Consider the following 17,615-nt stretch of genomic DNA (forward strand, 5'->3'; position numbering starts at 1 on the left):
TTGTAACAGGAAATACAGCGGTCAGCTCAGACAAAGATTATAAAGGAGAGCTCCAGGTTAAACATCCTTCCTGTAAAAACCGCAGTTTACCTCAGGGATGTTCAACTGCTGGGCTCCATGCAGACATCCCTAAAATCTAAAAACTCTGAAACCAAAGGCATTTCTAGTCCTAGGAATTTAAGATAAAGTTTGTAATATTTTTATGGACAGTAACGAGATTATGCCTTTATTTCACCCCGATCCAAACTGGTGCTTTCCTTTCATATTCTTAATACTTAGGGGATATGGCTGTAAAGACAGGCAAGCAAGAATATCCTGAGCAGCTCACCCAGCTTCAGCATGCTGCTGCAGGATCCAGAAGTCGTCAGTTCACAGGAGGGAGAGTTCGAGAACACCTAGAATAAAAGTCACTTCTAAAGTTGCAATTAAGCACTAACATAAAAGTTCACTAAACTCACGTCACTTTCAAGCTGGCACACAGAAATGATGCCATTCAGGTAAAAAGTCACAGGACAATGTTAAAAGATAGTTACAGATTTCTCACAAATACTTAAATAAGAAAACAAAGACCAAATTTCCCTTTCCAAGGGAGAAGCTGTGCGGCACAGGCTGACCTCACCCTCACTTCCTTGTTGAGGCTTGGTCTTGCTGTCTATTATAGTGCTGAGTGCAGCCCCCAGGACTTGGAGTCTGTATGCAGACCTTTGACTCTGCCCCCAAGTTATTTCTGATTGGTAAATAAAGGTGCAACAGTCAGTAGCTGGGCAGAAGAAATAAAGGTGGGGCTTAGGTTTCTTAGAGAAGAGAAGCCACCATAGGTTAGGTGAACCATATAAACTTGGCCCTGAGGGCTGGCCAATTAGAGTTAAGAGCAGCCCAGATGAAACAAAGTAATAACTACGGGTCATCTATAGGAAAGTAGATTCTAATAGCATAGAGGGTAGGTATTTTCCCAGCTCTTGTGCTGTTTAAGGCTTATTGTAAATAAAAAGGTTATGTGTGTCTTTTATCTGGGAACTAAATGGTCATAGGCGAGGTAAAAACCCTGGGTCAGGGTTAAAAAATTATTACAACACTCCACTCTGTTCTTTTTTTGTTTTTAGGACAGTGTCTGACTGTAGCCCAGGTTGGCTTGGAACTCACTATGTAGCCAAGCGAGTCTCAATTTCATAATGGTTCTTCTTCTTCTGCCTCTACCTGCTAAGGATTACGAGCATTAGCCACTGCACCTGGCTTTGCTTTCCCTTTTGGCTTTTAAGTGAGGGTGTCACTAGGCTGTCATAATGGTCTTGAAGGTCGAATCTACCTTAGCTCTTCTGCAGCTGCCTTCTGGACACTAGAATCACAAGAGCATGCCACCAAGCTGAGTTATCTAACACTGTTTAAAACTGTTATTGCATTCTCCTCCCCCTTTTCTGTGCACAAATGTGTGCATGCACATGTGTTTTGGTGCATGTCTGGAGGATAGAGGACATCCAGCAGGAATTAATTCTCTCTCTCTACAATGTGGGTCCTGGGGACTAAACTCAGTTCATCAGGCTTAACAGCTCTTTACTCACTGAGCCACCTTGCGGGCTCCAAAATATTCTTCATAAATATTTTTAAAGTATTTAAATTATTAACCTTTAATTTTTTTACTTTCATATTAAAGTTAATAAATGCATGATCATTTCTGGAATAAATCAATATATATGTTAATCCCCCAAAAGACTATGAGAATTTTTTAAAATTTTATTTTACTAATGTTTAGTTTTTTAAAACTAAGGACAAATATCACAGTGTGAAGGGCTGGAGATAACAACTCAGCAGTCGGCCCATGCTTAAGAGCCACAAGACTCATGCCAAGTACAGCTTTAATCCCAGCACTCAGAACATAGAGGCAGGTGTATCTCTAAGGTTCGAGGCCAGCCTGGTCTACAAAGGTCAGCCTGGTCTACAAAGGCCAGCCTGGTCTACAGAGTGAGACTATGTAAAGAGACCAGGTCTCAAAAAATCAAACAAAACACAACAACAACATAAACCCAAGCCACCAAAGCCACAAAAAAGATATAGAAGGCTTGGGGGCTCCATCTCCATAATAAATAAATACATACATACATAACTACATAAATAAATGAATACAGTTAATTTAAAAACAAAACAACAACAAAAACCACAAACAAATGAAAGCCCCAAAAAAATCAAAAAGGGAAAGAAAAGAGATCAGTACCCAAGTCCCAGTCCCACTGACCTCTCCTGAAGGGGCCACATTCCGTGTTCCATTACAAGCAGAAGACACCATGGGTTTGGTGGTCAGCTGGAATGGGAATCCAAATAAGCTGGCCGCATTGTAGAGACTGTTCTTCACTTGGTGAATGAAGCAATCTAGAAAGCACCAACCAGCTATAAACATAGCACTAAACTTTCAGAAAAAGCTAAGTTTTCAAAAGAATCTTAGTTCTTAATAAAGTCTTACTTCTGAACACCAAAATTAAAATGTACCTATAAAAATGTTCTTGGGCCATCGAGATGTTAATGTGTGGCAGTTTTGCTGCTCAAGCCTGGCAATGCTAGTCTGACCTCCAGAACCCATGAGAAGATGGAGAGAAGTGACTCCACGGGCAAGTCCCAGTACAACCCACTCACACATGTGCATCATGCACACACTAACAAGTACTTTTTCCGACTGATAAAAGGAATTCTAGTGTGTGAGCTTGTGTTAGTCAACTACCCGAGCTGCTACCAGAGCATTCAACCATTACTGTGGTAAACCACAGACTGGCTCCCCAAGAAGGATGTGAAATAGCCGCTTTTGAGGAGTGCATTTTGTAGAGTTCATATAGGGAAGCTTCTCCATGAATCTTCACTGGCTAAGTGAGCACTCACAGTGGGCATGGGGTCCCACAGGGAGCACTAACACTCACTCACTGATCTGCCCATCCGTCCCAGCCAGGTAACAACGATTGCCTTAAACAACCATCCTCCAAGCCCTGACAAATCTTGGCTGACTGAGGATTAGACACACAGGTCTTACGCATCTGTGACGAGGAGAAACTATCCCTCTATGGAACTAGATGCATCGACCCTCTCAAGCCCACTTCTTCCTGGCACCAAGGATTACAAAACAGAAATAAACAAATGGGGTGTGTGTGCCTCAGTGCTCTTCTGCCTTCCTCTTTCATCATACTACCTCTTCTCACTTCCGGCACATCTATGCTGCCTACAGTTTCTTCGTCACTAACTGAACATTAGTCGATGGGCCTCCTACGAGGTGGCCTCCTTTCTTTTCTTTACCTCTGCTTTTTCTTCTCCCCTGAAGCTACCTAGAGTTTATCTACTGTAGAAGCCAGTAGTCAGGTGTGCTTCCCTACTGATTACTTTTATATCAGTGAAAATTAAAGTTCAGTTCTTTATGGAGGGACAATGGCTCCCACCTGTACTCCAAGAACTTGGGAGGCCGAGGAAAAAGGATTGAGGCCAATTTGGATAGCCTAGCCTCACACACACACAAATAAATTACATTAAAAAAGCTTGACTTCTCTGAGTTAAACTAGTCACATTTCAGATACTCAATAGACATCACTACCAGAGGATCTACTGGTCAACACTCTGCAGATATTATGACAGTCTTCTCTCTGATATCCAGCTTCATCTCCAATTTAGTTTCCTTTCTGCTGTTAGCACTAAAGGAAATCTACCTCTGTATTCAACAGAATTGACAGAGTGGGGTGATCCTTAGCACAAAAATAAATTACCATACACAACCAGCTCAGGAACCTTCTCTGACACCACCAAAGTTTTGTTCTGGAGCACTGGGAACTGAACTTTGGGTGTTGATTATATTAGACAATCACTTAGCTATATTCCCATCTTCTTTTTACTTTACTTTGCAACAAGGTCTCATTAAATTGTTTAAGCAGGCTTTGAACTTGTGACTCACCTGCCTCAACATCCTCAGTAGCTAAGTCACAGGCTGTGTTAACCAGGCCCTGGGTCATCCTCAGTAGCTAAGCCACAGGCTGTGTTAACCAGGCCCTGGGTATCACCAGTTGATTTTTGTCCTGTCATTTTATGTATCTAACTACATTCACAGACAAACCATTTTTTATTTATATTTATTTTTAAAAATAGCTTGCTTTTTTCTTAGATAGTTAAAAGATAATTAAAAGCCTAGTATTTATTTTTTATTTTCTGTCAAGACATACTCAATAAATATTTATTGGATTTAAATGAAATATCAACAAGTTCCACAGTTAACCATTCCATCTGCAATAGACCCAAATTCATGATCACTGTTGAAAAGAGGGATATACTGTGGTATTCTACTGTGCCTTGCCTCTTAGTCTACTTTCACTCTCATCCACCAGTCATATTGATAATCAGATCACTTAGTTCAAACTGGCTTCCTCCTCCAAAAAAAAAAAAAAAAAAAAAAAAAAAAAAAAAAAAAAGCCTTTATTACAGAAGACTTTAGAACTTTAAGCACACATATCTGAAGACAGTCACCTCTAGGCAAGACAGTGGCATAGGGAAAGGGCAGGAGAGAGTATTTTTTACCTTTTGAATTTTGTTCCATGCATGTAATTTTCCAACTAAAAGAAATTAATCTTAAAAATATAGTACCTAGTCTTGGTCTTTTAGCTGGGATTTCATCAGTGTCCACTGCAGTAGAAAACAGAGAGCTGCAAAGAAAGGAAAAGATGTCTGTGCATAGGTAATGCATGCATGTCTATAAATAAACTTACTCAGACCTGGAGGTTATGACTCAGTTGTAGGGCATGTGGTTAGCATGTAAAAGACTGTGGTTTCCTCACCTAGCACCAAAACAAAAGCTTTGTACTGTACAACATTCCTTCTCTCGTGTCCCATGCAGACATAAAGTGAGATGAAAGGTGTAATTCAGAATGCTAATTGTACTTTTTTTCCCCCGGAGCTGAGGACCGAACTCAGGGCCTTGCACTTGCTAGGCAAGCGCTCTACCACTGAGCTAAATCCTCAACCCCAGAATGCTAATTCTAAACCTTAACAAAGACTCAACATTCCCTACTACATAATGACATATAATTTGGTCAAATTAAACCAACACATTATTTGTTTTTGGGACACTGACACTAAAGACAGCCTTTTTGTTTTTCTTCAAGTGACAATATAAACAGCATTAAGAGATAAGGTATTAAGAGATAAGGTTGGGAGTGGGGGTAGGGATATGATAACTGTGGATTGAAGACAGGACAGGAATGACAGACAAGCCCTCTACCACTAAGGCACACCTCGAGTTCCTAAAATGAATTGTCTTTTAAGACATGAGCCCCTAAATGTAGTAAAGAACAGGTATAGGCAGGTAGAAGTCAAGCCTGGTCTGAACACATCCACACACGGGTGCCGGGCTGGCACACTGCAAGACTCTGAGAGACTGGGAATGAAAATGTGAGATTACCGGTTCCTGTTTGATAAATATGCAGTTTCATTGTGCACCAGACCCAGCATAAAACACTGGGGGGACAATAAACGGTCTGTTCTTACATAACCACCACTTTGAGAACGTTATAACATCTTAAACGATTCTAATCTGAACCCCATGGAACGGTAGAAGCCTTGTATCTCTGGAATACGTGCTACAGTTTAGCTAACAACCAATTTCATCAATGACCTACATTCCTGGAATCATCTATGAATCATTTTGATCTACTTCCCCTAAACCAATCTTTTGTCCACTTCTCTTGACCTGGAAACAAAAATAATCACCATCATCATAATAATAAGCGAAGCAGACATAGCAAAGGAAGGAAAGGGAGGGAGGGACGGACGAAGAGACTTACGGGGAGTACAGAAAGTTGGACAGTATTTTGTTTTCTAGAAAAATCCTTAGTTAAAGGGGAATACACTGTAAAGTAAATAAAGGAGCAGATGCTAAGTATTAATATTTGTCATTTCCTTCTAATTTTAACCATGTCTTAAAAGAGCGCGCTACGTACTTTCTGCCTCTTACAAGGATGTTAAAGAAAAGGACCATTCTCTTCCCCTGTAGCCCAACACACACCCCGACAGCTGCTGTCAAACAAAACAACTGCTGATCCTCAACAGTACTCGCAGTCAAAACGACTATGGGCAAACTCCTAACCTAGTGACTCGTTCCTGCGCTGTCCGCCCGCGACAACACCGGGCGACAGGAGCCGTATCCCGCGAGCAGCACATCACCGGCCTCCCGTTCCCCTTCCGCTCACAGCTAGAGGGACGGACTCGCCCCAGGCCTCCGCGGTCCCGTAGCCACCGGTTCCCACAGGCCCGCGGCGTCCAACGCCAGCGCGGGGGAGGGGACCCGACCGGCGCGCGGCCACCTTACCTGCTGGAGCGCCGCCTCTTGAGCAGGGCGCGGGCCCCGGGCGCGGGCCGCTCACACAAGCGAAGAATGGTGCCGAGAACCTTAGTCAGCCATCTGTACATTCCAGGCCTGAGCAGCAGCGGCGGCCGACACACCCCGAGACGCGAACCCCAGAGCTGTCGCCGCCGCTGCCGCCTTCGCCGCTTCGGCCGTAGCCAGGATCAGGCGCGGGTTTGTGACGCCATCAGAGGGCCCTCAGATTCAACGTTCCCTGGGCTATGGGAGGACTCTCTAGAAGCCCCTGACGTCACCTTCCTCCGCCCAACGGGAAAGCGGTCTCCGTAGTCTGAGCATGCGCAGCCTGGGCCGGCTCCTTGCAAGCCTAGCAACAGGAAGCGGGACGGACAGAACGGGCTGTTGCGCGGGTCTGATTGGCAGGCTGAAGGGCGGAGCTTTCTCTTTGGCAGAGCCAGTCAGGAGTCGGTCTCGGGACAAGGCCCACAGACCCAAACCACGTGTGTTGCTGCTGGGCTGTGTGAGCTACCCAAGCTACCTGACAGTGGGGGGCTCTGTAAAAGAATGCGCAGGGTGAAAATAGGTCAGGTCAGTTAATGAGTTTAACATTTTGCGCTTTATTTCGCATATACTTTGGTCTCATACTTTACCCGGATTGCCGTCACGTTCACAGCAACCGGACGCAATGGGGAATCTTATGAATGTCATAAAAACCAAACGCATATATATAGCAATTAAATCATATGCCTCAGATAATAGAGCTATCCACTAGCATTTGAACCAGAGTCTAAGTACTAGGGCCGATTCCGCACTCTTAAGGTCAAGTCTACTGGGAGAGACATTTTTATAGATAATTATAAATTAGAGTGCAAGGTCATTCGCTGCTGTGATGAGTAAGAGTGCAATGTGCAGTGGACCTAGAGAAGGGGAAATGAGATAGATGTTGGAGAGTGGGTAAGGCAGAAGGACACAACTCCTTAGGGAAAGCTTCAGAGAAACAAGGACTCGATGATTCCCGTGGTCTTCTAATCAGCTTGGCTCCTCCCCTCAGCTGTCAGGCAGCAATTCTCACTATCCTCTCTGTGAATGTATACACTTTTCTTATCAGAAGGAAATCTATTAGAAATAATTGTCTAAATAACATTTCCTGTGGATTTAAACATGATGTCTGGGAGTGCAGACCCTTGAACTGTTAAAAGATAGTCTCTGGGCATAATGGCACATGTGTTTAATGCCAGCACTTGAGGGTAGAGGTAGGTAGATCTCTGTAAGAGGCCAGCCTGGTCTACACAGTGAGTACCAGGTTAACCAGAACTATGTAGAAAGACCTTCTCAAAACAAAAACAAAAACCAACAACAACAAAACCAGACTCTGTCTTTCGTGTTGGGTGTGTAAGATCATGTAGCTATCCAAAATTACCTGCCCAACACACACACCAAGGCCATTTGAAGATCTATCTGGGCTCAGATAGATGCTCTCAACTCCTGGTCTGGTCTAGCACTGTGCCTGCCTGCTGACATAGTCCCTGCTACGACGGTCACCGGAATAGACAAGGAGAGACAAGTGGTTAGAGGGGGTGAAGTGGAAGTGGTCTAAGAGATGGACTGGTCGGCACGCTGGCTGGCTCTCCCTTATCCACCCCACAGGGTGAGCGTTTCAGCACTGCTCCAGTTAGCCCACCCAGTGCTGCTATCTTCAGGAGACAGGGTCGTTCCTCCTCCTCTCTCAGGACAGCTCACCCAGACTCACACCTCCATGTGCTGCCCAGTCGAGGTTTGGAGCCTACTCTCAAGCGTTGCAGCCTCTGAGGGTCTGGGCCAGCTCTCCCACTCACACAGGGTGCCTTTGTCAACAGGGCCAGCTCCATTGTGTTGCCCAGGCGAGGTACAGGGCCCATTCTTTAGGGTACTACAGGAGTGAGGGACGGGGCCAGCTCACCCTCTCTCATGACCTCAGAGCCAGTTCTCAAGACTGCCACAGATTTAGGGGGCAAGGGAGGGGAGGGATCACCCCCACACCCTTGCCACCTCATGGCAGGCAAGTGGCAGGGCCAGCTCTCGCTCTCAGGGCTGGTTCACCTGCACCCCTCAGCCAGGGCCAGCCTTACTGTGCTGCTCAGTCATGGTGCAGGAGTCCTTCACTCTCTGAGTCCAGTCTTGGAGCTCAAAGGAGTGGATGGATGTTCACTGACGTTCTAATAGACCTTGAATTGGACATTAAAAAATAAAGTCCTTTGCTCTGGTTCTTGGTTTTCTGCCTAAGGCCTTTTTTTTTTTTTTTTTTTTTTTTTTTTTTTTTTTTGGAGCTGAGGACCGAACCTAGGGCCTTGAGAAATCATTCCTTTACTCATTCTTACCTTTATTCTGCCCCCACTTCCCTATCCAGCCACTAATCAAGGTGTTCCTTTCTTCTGTACACCTGCTTATTACATAAATACAACCACAGACACACCTTCCAGGTCCCCTAGAGAGGCCTACTGGAGGGCTGTCCCGACTGCCACTCCTAGTGACCCCCACCAGCAGTGAGAATCCAGATTCAGTCACTGTTGCAACTCTCTAAATGACTGTGTTACCACTTCAAGGTGGGATATGGTGAGGACAGGAGATAGAAGGGAGACAGAACAGTTTAGAGATGGGGACCTCAATTAGTGTCCTCAGTGAAAGGCTGAAAATGCTTGGCCATTTTCTGGCCGAGGCCAGAAATTCCAGAAGTACTTGGGGCTCTGGTCCCTGACGTAGTTTCTAAACAATTTTAGGGATGTGTCTGACAAGAGGAAATGTCACAGGTAGGTTCAGAGAAACAGTCTGTCGTATTGCTCTAGTCTGAATTGAAATCTATGAGCGTGACAGCTTCAAATATAAGAGTTCATCATCTAGCCAAGGGACCTCCTGCTCCAGAGTGCAGAGCCATTTTAAGTCATGCTAAAAAGAAATAATTATCCTTTCAATGAGATAATGTACTTTTCCCTTCCCAGAATTCCTACCCCCTAGTGCAGTCCCTATGAGCTGCCATGAGTTTCTGTAGGGTTTGCCTGCCTGAGAACTGAGAAAGGTATAACTTCCCCCTTCTCTGGTCTCTTTCTTTCGGGTGCTGGCTAGACTTAAGTATACCTTTTCTGTTTCCTTACTGTTTCTCTGAAGCACCATATGCCACTCCTACCCCACCCCCACCTTTTCTACGAGGCTGATTGCCTGCTACACGTGGCTGGTCTCACATGCATGGCTCTGTACCCATCTTAAATTCATACCCAGGAATCTGTAATAAAGTTCTCTCCAGACTCGCCTTTTGTGGTGCATGAATTTCACTCTTTAAGTTCATGAGACTAGAACCTATATTGGTTGTGGTGATGATCAAGTTTTAGGACCCTACCTCCCCAAGAAAGACCATGTTGTTCTCCAAGACACCCCAATATCACTGTAGCATTCCCACAATACTGAGAATATAGAAACAACCTAGATGTTCATCCCCTGATAATAATAGATAAGGAAAATGCGATACATCTTCACAACGGATATTGCTCAGCTGTAAAGAAAAACAAAACAACGAACTTTTCAGGTAAATGAGGAGAACTGGAAAAATTATGCTAAGTGAGGTCACTCACGTACACACATAAAGGCAAATGCCATATTTCTCTCATGTGGATCCTTGCTTCGAATCGTGGTTTGTATGTTTAACCTGGAGTACTGTGGAAGGCAGAAAACTAGAATGGGCCACTGGGGGGTGGAGAACTAAGGGAGAGAGAGAATAGTCAAATTAGGTAAGAGATAGAGAGGGGACCCTGAAGGCAGAGATTCAAGCATGAAGGGGGTGGCAGTTGCTAATGAAGGGTGAGCAGAAAGCTTAACCAAAATGCAGCCTAGGATCTTCCAGCTCTAGAAAAACATTTCAACTAGGGGACAGAACACAGGTGACATGAAAGGAAAGCAGAAATATGCCAGGAGTTAAAGGTTTAAGTCCAATTTGTGGGACTGGAGAAAGGAGAGGGTGCTTAGCCCAGACTTAGAGTACAGGAAAAACCCTGAGGAAATCCATTAGTTTACAAGTTATTAAAAACATAACTTTAGAAAGGAAGTTGATCAGATACTTAAAAAAAATTTTTTTTATTTATTCGCTTTGCATCATGATCACTATCCTCCCTCCAGTCCCTACCTCCACTCTCTCCTTATCCTCTGAGAGGGTGGAGGTCCCCTGGCTATCCCCTGCAACCCTGGCACAGCAAGTCTCTTCAGACTAGACGCTGCTTCTCCCACTGAGGCCAGATAAGACAGCTGAGTTAGGACAGCAGATTCCACAGACGGGCAACAGCTTTAGGGACAGCCCCAGCCCAGTTGTTCAGTCACATGAAGATTGAGCTGCACATCCTCTTCATGTATGTGGGAGGTTTCGTTTCAGCCAGTGTGTGCTCTGTGGTTGGTGGTTCAGTCTCTGAGAGCCCCCAAGTTCCAGGTTAGTTTACTCTGTTGGCCTCCCTGTGGCGTTCCTATCACCTCTCGGGACCTCAATCCTTCCCCCAACTCTTCCACAAGAGTCCCCAAGCTCCACCCAATGTTTGGCTGTGGTTGTCTGCATCTGTCTGAGTCACCTGCTGGTTGGAGCCTCAGAATATAGCCATGCTAGACTCCTGTCTGCACTCATAACAGAGTATCATTAGTAGTGTTAGGGATTAGTGCTTGCCCATGGAGTAAATCTTTTACTGGGCTGGTTATGGCTTGGCCATTTCCTCAGCCTCTATTCCATCCCCTGTCCCTATAGTTCTTGTAGGCTAGGCAGGATAAATTTTGGGTGGAAAGTTTTGTGTGTTGGGGGAGGGGAGGTGTTTGGTGTCTCTATCGCTCCACTGGTGTTCCTGCCTGGCTACAGGAGGTGACCTCTTGAGGTTCCATATCCCCACTGCTATATGTCACAGCTATTGTCACCCCCATTGATTCTTGGGAGCCTTCCTTATCCCAGGTCTCTGTCACATCCTGGAGATGCAAACCACCTCCCCGCCCCTGTAGTTGGAGATTTCCATTCATTCTCATGACCATCTGCTCATCTCTCTTGTCCCTCCCCACACTTGATCCAGAAACCTACTCTTCCCCTCCACCTCCCCTCCCCTAGCCCCCAGTAACCTCTGTCTGCTTCCTATGACTGTTTTATTCCCCCTTCTAAGAGAAATTCAAGCATCCTTGATTGGGCCTTCTTTCTTGTTTAGCTTCTTTGGGTCTGTGGAGTGTAGTGTGGCTATCCTGGATTTTATGGCTGATATCCACTTATAAGTGAGTACATACCACGCGTGTCCTCTTGGATCTGGGTTACCTCACTCAGGATGATATACTCAAGTTCCATCCATTTGCCTGCAAAATTCATGATGTCTTTGTTTTTAATAGCTGAATAGTATTCCACTGTGCAGATGTACCACATTTTCTTTATCCATTCTTCAGTTGAGGGACATCTAGGTTTGTTCCCAGTTTCTGAGTATGAAGAATAAAGCTGCTATGAACATAGTTTAACAAGTGTCCCTGTGGCATAGGGGGCATCTTTTTGGGTATACACCCTGTAGTGGTATAGCTGGGTCTTCTGGTAGAACTGTTTCCAGTTGTCTGAGAAAAATGCCAAATTAGTTTCCAAAGTGGTTGCACTCCCACCAGCAATGAAGGAGTGTTCCCCTTGCTCCATAGCCTCAGCACATGGGCTATCGCTTGAATTTTTGATCTTAGCCATTCTGACCAGTGTAAGGATGGATTCTCAGAGTTGTTTTGATTTGCGTTTCCCTGATGGCTAAGGATGTTGAGCATTTCTTTAAGTGCTTCTCAGACATTTGGGATTCCATGTTGAGAATTCTCTGTTTAGCTCTGTCCCAATTTTTTAATTGGGTTATTTAGGTTTTTTGGTGTCTTAACTTCTTGAGTTCTTTATAAATTTTGGTATTAGCCCTCCTGTTAGATGTAGAGTTGGTGACGATGCTTTTCTAATCTGTAGGCTGCTGATTTGTCCTATTGACAGTGTCCTTTGCCCTACAGAAGCTTTGCAGTTACAAGAAGACCCATTTATGAACTGTTATTCTTAGTGCCTGAACCATTGGTGTTCTATTCAGGAAGTTGTCTCCTATACTAATGAGATTAAGGCTATACACCACTTTCCCTTCTGTTAAATTTAGTGTGTCTGGTTTTATGTCGAGGTCTTGTTCCACTTGGACTTGAGTTTTGTGCAGGGTTATAAATATGGATCTATTTGTATTCTTCTATATGCAGACATCAAGTTAGACCAGCACCGTTTGTTGAAGATGCTTTCTTTTGTCCATCGAATAGTTTTGGCTTCTTTGTCAAAAATCAAGCGTCCTTAGGTGTGTGGGTTTATTTCGGGGTCTTCAATTCAATTCCATTGATTGATCTGACTGTTCCTATACCAATACCATGCAGTTTTCATTACTCTTGTTCTGTAATAACAAGACTTGAGGTCAGGGATCATGATGCCTCCAGAAGCCGTTTTATTGTTCAGGAATGTTTTAGTTATCATGGGTTTTTTATTTGTTTGTTTTTGTTTTTCCGTATGAAGTTGAGAATTGCTCAGTCAAGGTCTGTAAAGACGTGTGTTGGAATTTTGATGGGAATTGCAATGAATCTGTAGACTGCTTTTGGTAAGATAACCATTTTCACTATGTCAATCCTGCCGATCCATGAGCATAAGAGATATTTCTAATCTTCCGTTATCTTGCTCAATCTCTTTTTTCAGCAACTTGAAGTTCTTGTCATACAGGTCTTTTAATTGCTTGGAGTTAGAGGTCCCAGCTCCAAGGACCAGAAAATATTTTCAACAAAATCATAGAAGAAAAGTTCCCCAACCTAAAGAAAGAGGCGCTTAAACAAGAAGCCTACAGAACAGCAAAGGGACTCTTCACCTTCTTCTATTCCTGTTGTTCTTAGGCTAGGTCTTTCGTGGTATCCCTGATTTCCTGGATGTTTTGGGTCAGGAATTTTTTTAAATTTTTTTTTTATTTTAATTTTTAATTTTTTAAAGACTTATTTATCACTTTATTCAGACACACCAGAAGAGGGCATCAGATCCTGTTACAGATGGTTGTGAGCCACCATGTGGTTGCTGGGAATTGAACTCAGGACCTCTGGAAGAGCAGTCAGTGCTCTTAACCACCGAGCCATCTCTCCAGCCCCACTGAGCCATCTCTCCAGCCCTCGTGTTTTCTTTATTGCTTCTATATCCACTCTCAGGTCTCGCACAGTTTTATTTATTTCCTTCACCTGTTTATTCATATTTTCCTGTATGTCTTTAGGGGATTTATTTGATTCCTCTTTAAAAGCTTGTTTGATTGTATTTTCCTGTAGTTAGTTAAGGGATTCACTCATTTTCTCTTTAAAGGCCTCTATCATCTTTGTAAGATTGGATTTAAGGTCATTTTCTTGTGCTTTGGTTGTGGTAGGACATCCAAGGTTTGCTGTACTCGGGGAGCTGTGCTTTGGGGGTGTCACGTTGCCCTGGCTTTTATTGATTGCATTCTTTTGAGGGCCTTTAGCTTTCTGGAAGGCTTTAGTCTCTGGATGTTCCCGTCATAGCAGGCATTGGGAGGGGGGTTAGCATCGATGATCCTAGTGTGGCAGACCTCTGATAGGTATCCTTGAGAATTATGGCCCTGATTCAGCAGGTCTGATGAAGGTGGGCTGAGAGATAGCAGAATGGGGGTCCAGGAAGGATAGCGGGCTGCTGAGGACAGCTGGGGGTGCCCTAGAGAACTCAGCAGGCAGGACAGGTGGGGTGAGAGTTTGGCTGCACACATGTCTGAACATTCTGTGCACACAGTGCACTCAGAAGAGGGCATTGCCTTCTCTGGATCTGGAGTCAAGGGTGGTTGTACGTTCTCTACGTCTGCTTGTGTGCTGTGTTTGCGCACGCGCATGGAGGCGCCTGCAGAGGCCAGGAGAGGGCATCGGAGTTACAGATTGTAAGCCGCCTGCTGGGTACTGGGGCTTGACCCTTTCTCCTCTGGAAGGGCAACAGGTGCCCGTGTCCTCTGACAGAGGCATCTCTCCCAACCCTAACATTTCTGAATTTCTAAAACTGTTTAGATTGTCGGCTTATGCTGCAGTGCCCCACAGGCATGAGACACAGTCGAGGCAGGGGGTGTTCCTGGGGCTTGGCTTGTTTGGGTGCTCGTGTACTAAATCATCACCTGAATATAGGACCTCATTCAGGCCCAGCACACGGTAATCATACAGAGACCCCGGTCATAATTCTGGACATAAAATGTTGTTCCAGGGAGTTGGGGATTTAGCTCAGTGGTAGAGCGCTTGCCTAGTAAGCGCAAGGCCCTGGGTTTGGTCCCCAGCTCCGAAAAAAAGAAAAGAAAAAAAATGTTGTTCCAGAATCATTGCTAAAGCAGTGTCTGTTTGTCATCACAAAATCAGCATAAAGTCATGTACACCACAATATTAAATATAAAAACAAATTAAAGTGGTTGGCTTTTCCACCAAATTTAGATGTTCTCAGAATGGATTGATTTAAAATAGAGATCTGAAGGTAGATATGGCAGCTCGTGCTTGTAATTCCAGGACTCAGAAGCCTAAGACAGAAGAACGCTTGGTTCCCAAGTCAGTCAGGGCTAGATTGGATGTTTCAAGGCAGACTGGGCTACATAGCAACTCTATATCAAGAGTGTACAAACACACACACACACACACACACACACACACACACACACACACACACGAGAGAGAGAGAGAGACAGAGAGACAGAGAGTCACAGAGAGAGACAGAGACAGAGAGACACAGAAAGAGTTGCACACACATACAGACACACAGACACACACAAGAAACAGAGAGACAGAGAGATGCACACACACACACACACATGAGAGAGAGAGACAGAGACACAGACAGAGACAGACAGAGAGAGACAGACAGACAGAGACAGAGACAGAGTCACAGAGAGAGACAGAGACAGAGAGACACAGAGAGAGTTGCACACACATACAGACACAGACACACACGGGAGACAGACAGACAGACAGAGATAGAAACAGACAGAGATAGAGACAGACAGAGAGACAGAGACAGAGAGACAGAGATGCACAAACATACAGACACACATACACACTTTGGTGGCAAGACAACGTTGAAACCAAGGACAGTGAAGAGAAGCTCTCTCCAAGAGGATATCCTGTGGACCAAGGCTGCGTGAGCCCCAGATGGCTCTTAACCGTTCCAAATGCTGACCTAGTTAGCAGGTCACAGGACTGACCTTCCAAACTGTGGAATGTTTCCATGGAGCCGCTTCTCACATGGACATACCTGCACCTGCCTCAGGTATCCCTAGGAGATTGTTGCATTCTAGATTCTCATGATCAGTTCTAGGAAGCCACCTACTTCAACTAAAACAAATAAAAATTTTTTGTTAGGTCCTTAGGAAGCATATTTCTCCAAATTCTGAAAGGCAGTTCTGGACTATAGTCATATTTCTGGGTTAAAACCCAGTCTTCCTCAGAAACTTGCGAAACTGGTTCCCAGTAGCCTAAAGGAGTCATTCCCCTATCTCCAACAAAAGGGAGAAAAGACTCTGCCACCATCACTAACACAGGCCTGTGGTACCTCTCAGCATATCAAGATCCCTGGTAGCCCCCAGGCTTCCTCAGCTCCTACCCACAGCTACCCATATACACTTCAAAGCCTCCACTCCCCAGCTAGCATGCTCCAATTTTCCTCATAGCCCTGGAGATTTTGCCCCTCTTGCTTCTCTCTCTCTTCCTGAGAAGACAGCCTTGGCAGTTTGGAATAAACTTTCCCCTTTTCCACACACAGAGCAGCCATTTTGGTTTCTTTACTTCACTTCTTGCATTCAGTTTTGACATAACAGTTAAGATCCAGGGTTGGGGATTTAGCTCAGTGGTAGAGCACTTGCCTAGGAAGCCCAAGGCCCTGGGTTAGGTCCCCACCCCCCCAAAAACAAACAAACAAACAAAAAAAAAAAACAATTAAGATCCAAATGACTCTAAAGTCCATGGTACCAAAAGAGATTTCACCAGATACTGGGCGTTCCTTACACTTTATTAAATTTTGTTTGTTCTAGAACTTTTAACAGGACAAAGCAGTTTGCTGTCTTATTGCCCTGTTTGTTTTCATATCCCTCAGAGTTTCTGTGTAACACTCCATGACTATTCAAGACCAGGCTATGCCCTGCTTCTATGTATTTGTTTTGTTTCTGAGGCTGCATCTCTCTGGATAGCCTAGGCTAACTTCAAACTCTGGATCCTCGAGCCTCAGGGGTTAAACGCATGCACCATGACACTCAGCCAGTTTTAATTGTCAAGCCTTCGTTTGTTCATTTGGTTGGTTGCTTTGGTGTGGTCTTGGTTTTTTTTTGAGACAGGATTTTTAAGTGTAGCTCTGGCTGTCCTGGAACTCACTGTGTAGACCAGGCTAGCCTCAAACTCAGAGATCTGCCTGCCTCTGCCTCCCAAGTGCTGGGACTAAAGATATGCGTCACCACTGCCTGGCTGGGATTTGTGCTTTCTAAACATATACTTTGATGTCATGAAAAAAAACATTAGTTCCCCCACATCCCCAATGAAGCCAATGAAGTAAGTGGCCTCAAATTATCCTCCTGTTGTTACCAGCATGTTTGAAAACAATGATTAGCTTTCTTTGTAATTGGTATTATGAGACCTGCCGTGAGTGTGTGTGTGTGTGTGTGTGTGTGTGTGTGTGTGTAACTGTGCTGTATGTGGACACAAGTGTCCTTGAGGTCACAGCAGGACATACTCCTTGCCTTATTCCTTCAAGTCAAAGTCTCCCATGGAATGTGGGACTTGCTCAGAAGCCTGCTACCTTTTCTTTCATTTATCTCTGTCCACAGCTCTGGGATTACAGGTGCGTGACTCAATGCTTGGCTCTTCACATGGGGGCTGGAGACCTGAACTCAGGTCCTCGTGCCTGCAGAACAAGTGCTCAAGCATTTTATTATTACTTTATTATTTATTATTACATTATTATTGCTGTTATTATTATTTGCACATATGCATGTGGAGGTCAAAGGACAACTTTTAGGAATTCTCTTTCTCCACTGTGGGTTTCAGTCAGGTCACCTGCTTGTTGGGGATGGGGGCGCAAAGAGGAAGAGGAGGAGGGGAAAGGAGAAGAAAGGAAGAGAGGGACAAAGGGAGAGAGAAACCAAATATATTACCACACATAGATAATCAATTCTACCCATTGAGGAGGCTGAGGTGGGAAGATTACAAATTTAAACCAGACTGTGCCATTCCGTGTGTGTGTGTGTGTGTGTGTGTGTGTATGTGTGTGTATGTGTGTGCT

General features: G+C 44.6%; 1 protein-coding gene across 4 annotated transcripts in view; it reads right to left on the reverse strand.

The window, feature by feature from the left end:
• Positions 1-6,598, reverse strand: part of Senp2 (SUMO specific peptidase 2) — a 35,537-nt gene extending 28,939 nt beyond the window's left edge. The window contains exons 1-4 of one of the 4 annotated variants that reach the window (XM_008768805.4): positions 6,323-6,598; positions 4,603-4,661; positions 2,231-2,364; positions 329-395 (exon numbers count right to left, since the gene is read on the reverse strand). In XM_008768805.4, coding sequence (XP_008767027.1) covers positions 329-395; positions 2,231-2,364; positions 4,603-4,661; positions 6,323-6,423 — 361 coding nt within the window. In that variant the 5' untranslated portion in view covers positions 6,424-6,598. 4 annotated transcript variants of the gene reach the window in all.
• Between the last annotated feature and the right edge of the window lie 11,017 nt (positions 6,599-17,615).

This window comes from Rattus norvegicus, chromosome 11, assembly GCF_036323735.1.
Source record: "Rattus norvegicus strain BN/NHsdMcwi chromosome 11, GRCr8, whole genome shotgun sequence".
NCBI classification, from domain to species: domain Eukaryota; kingdom Metazoa; phylum Chordata; class Mammalia; order Rodentia; family Muridae; genus Rattus; species Rattus norvegicus.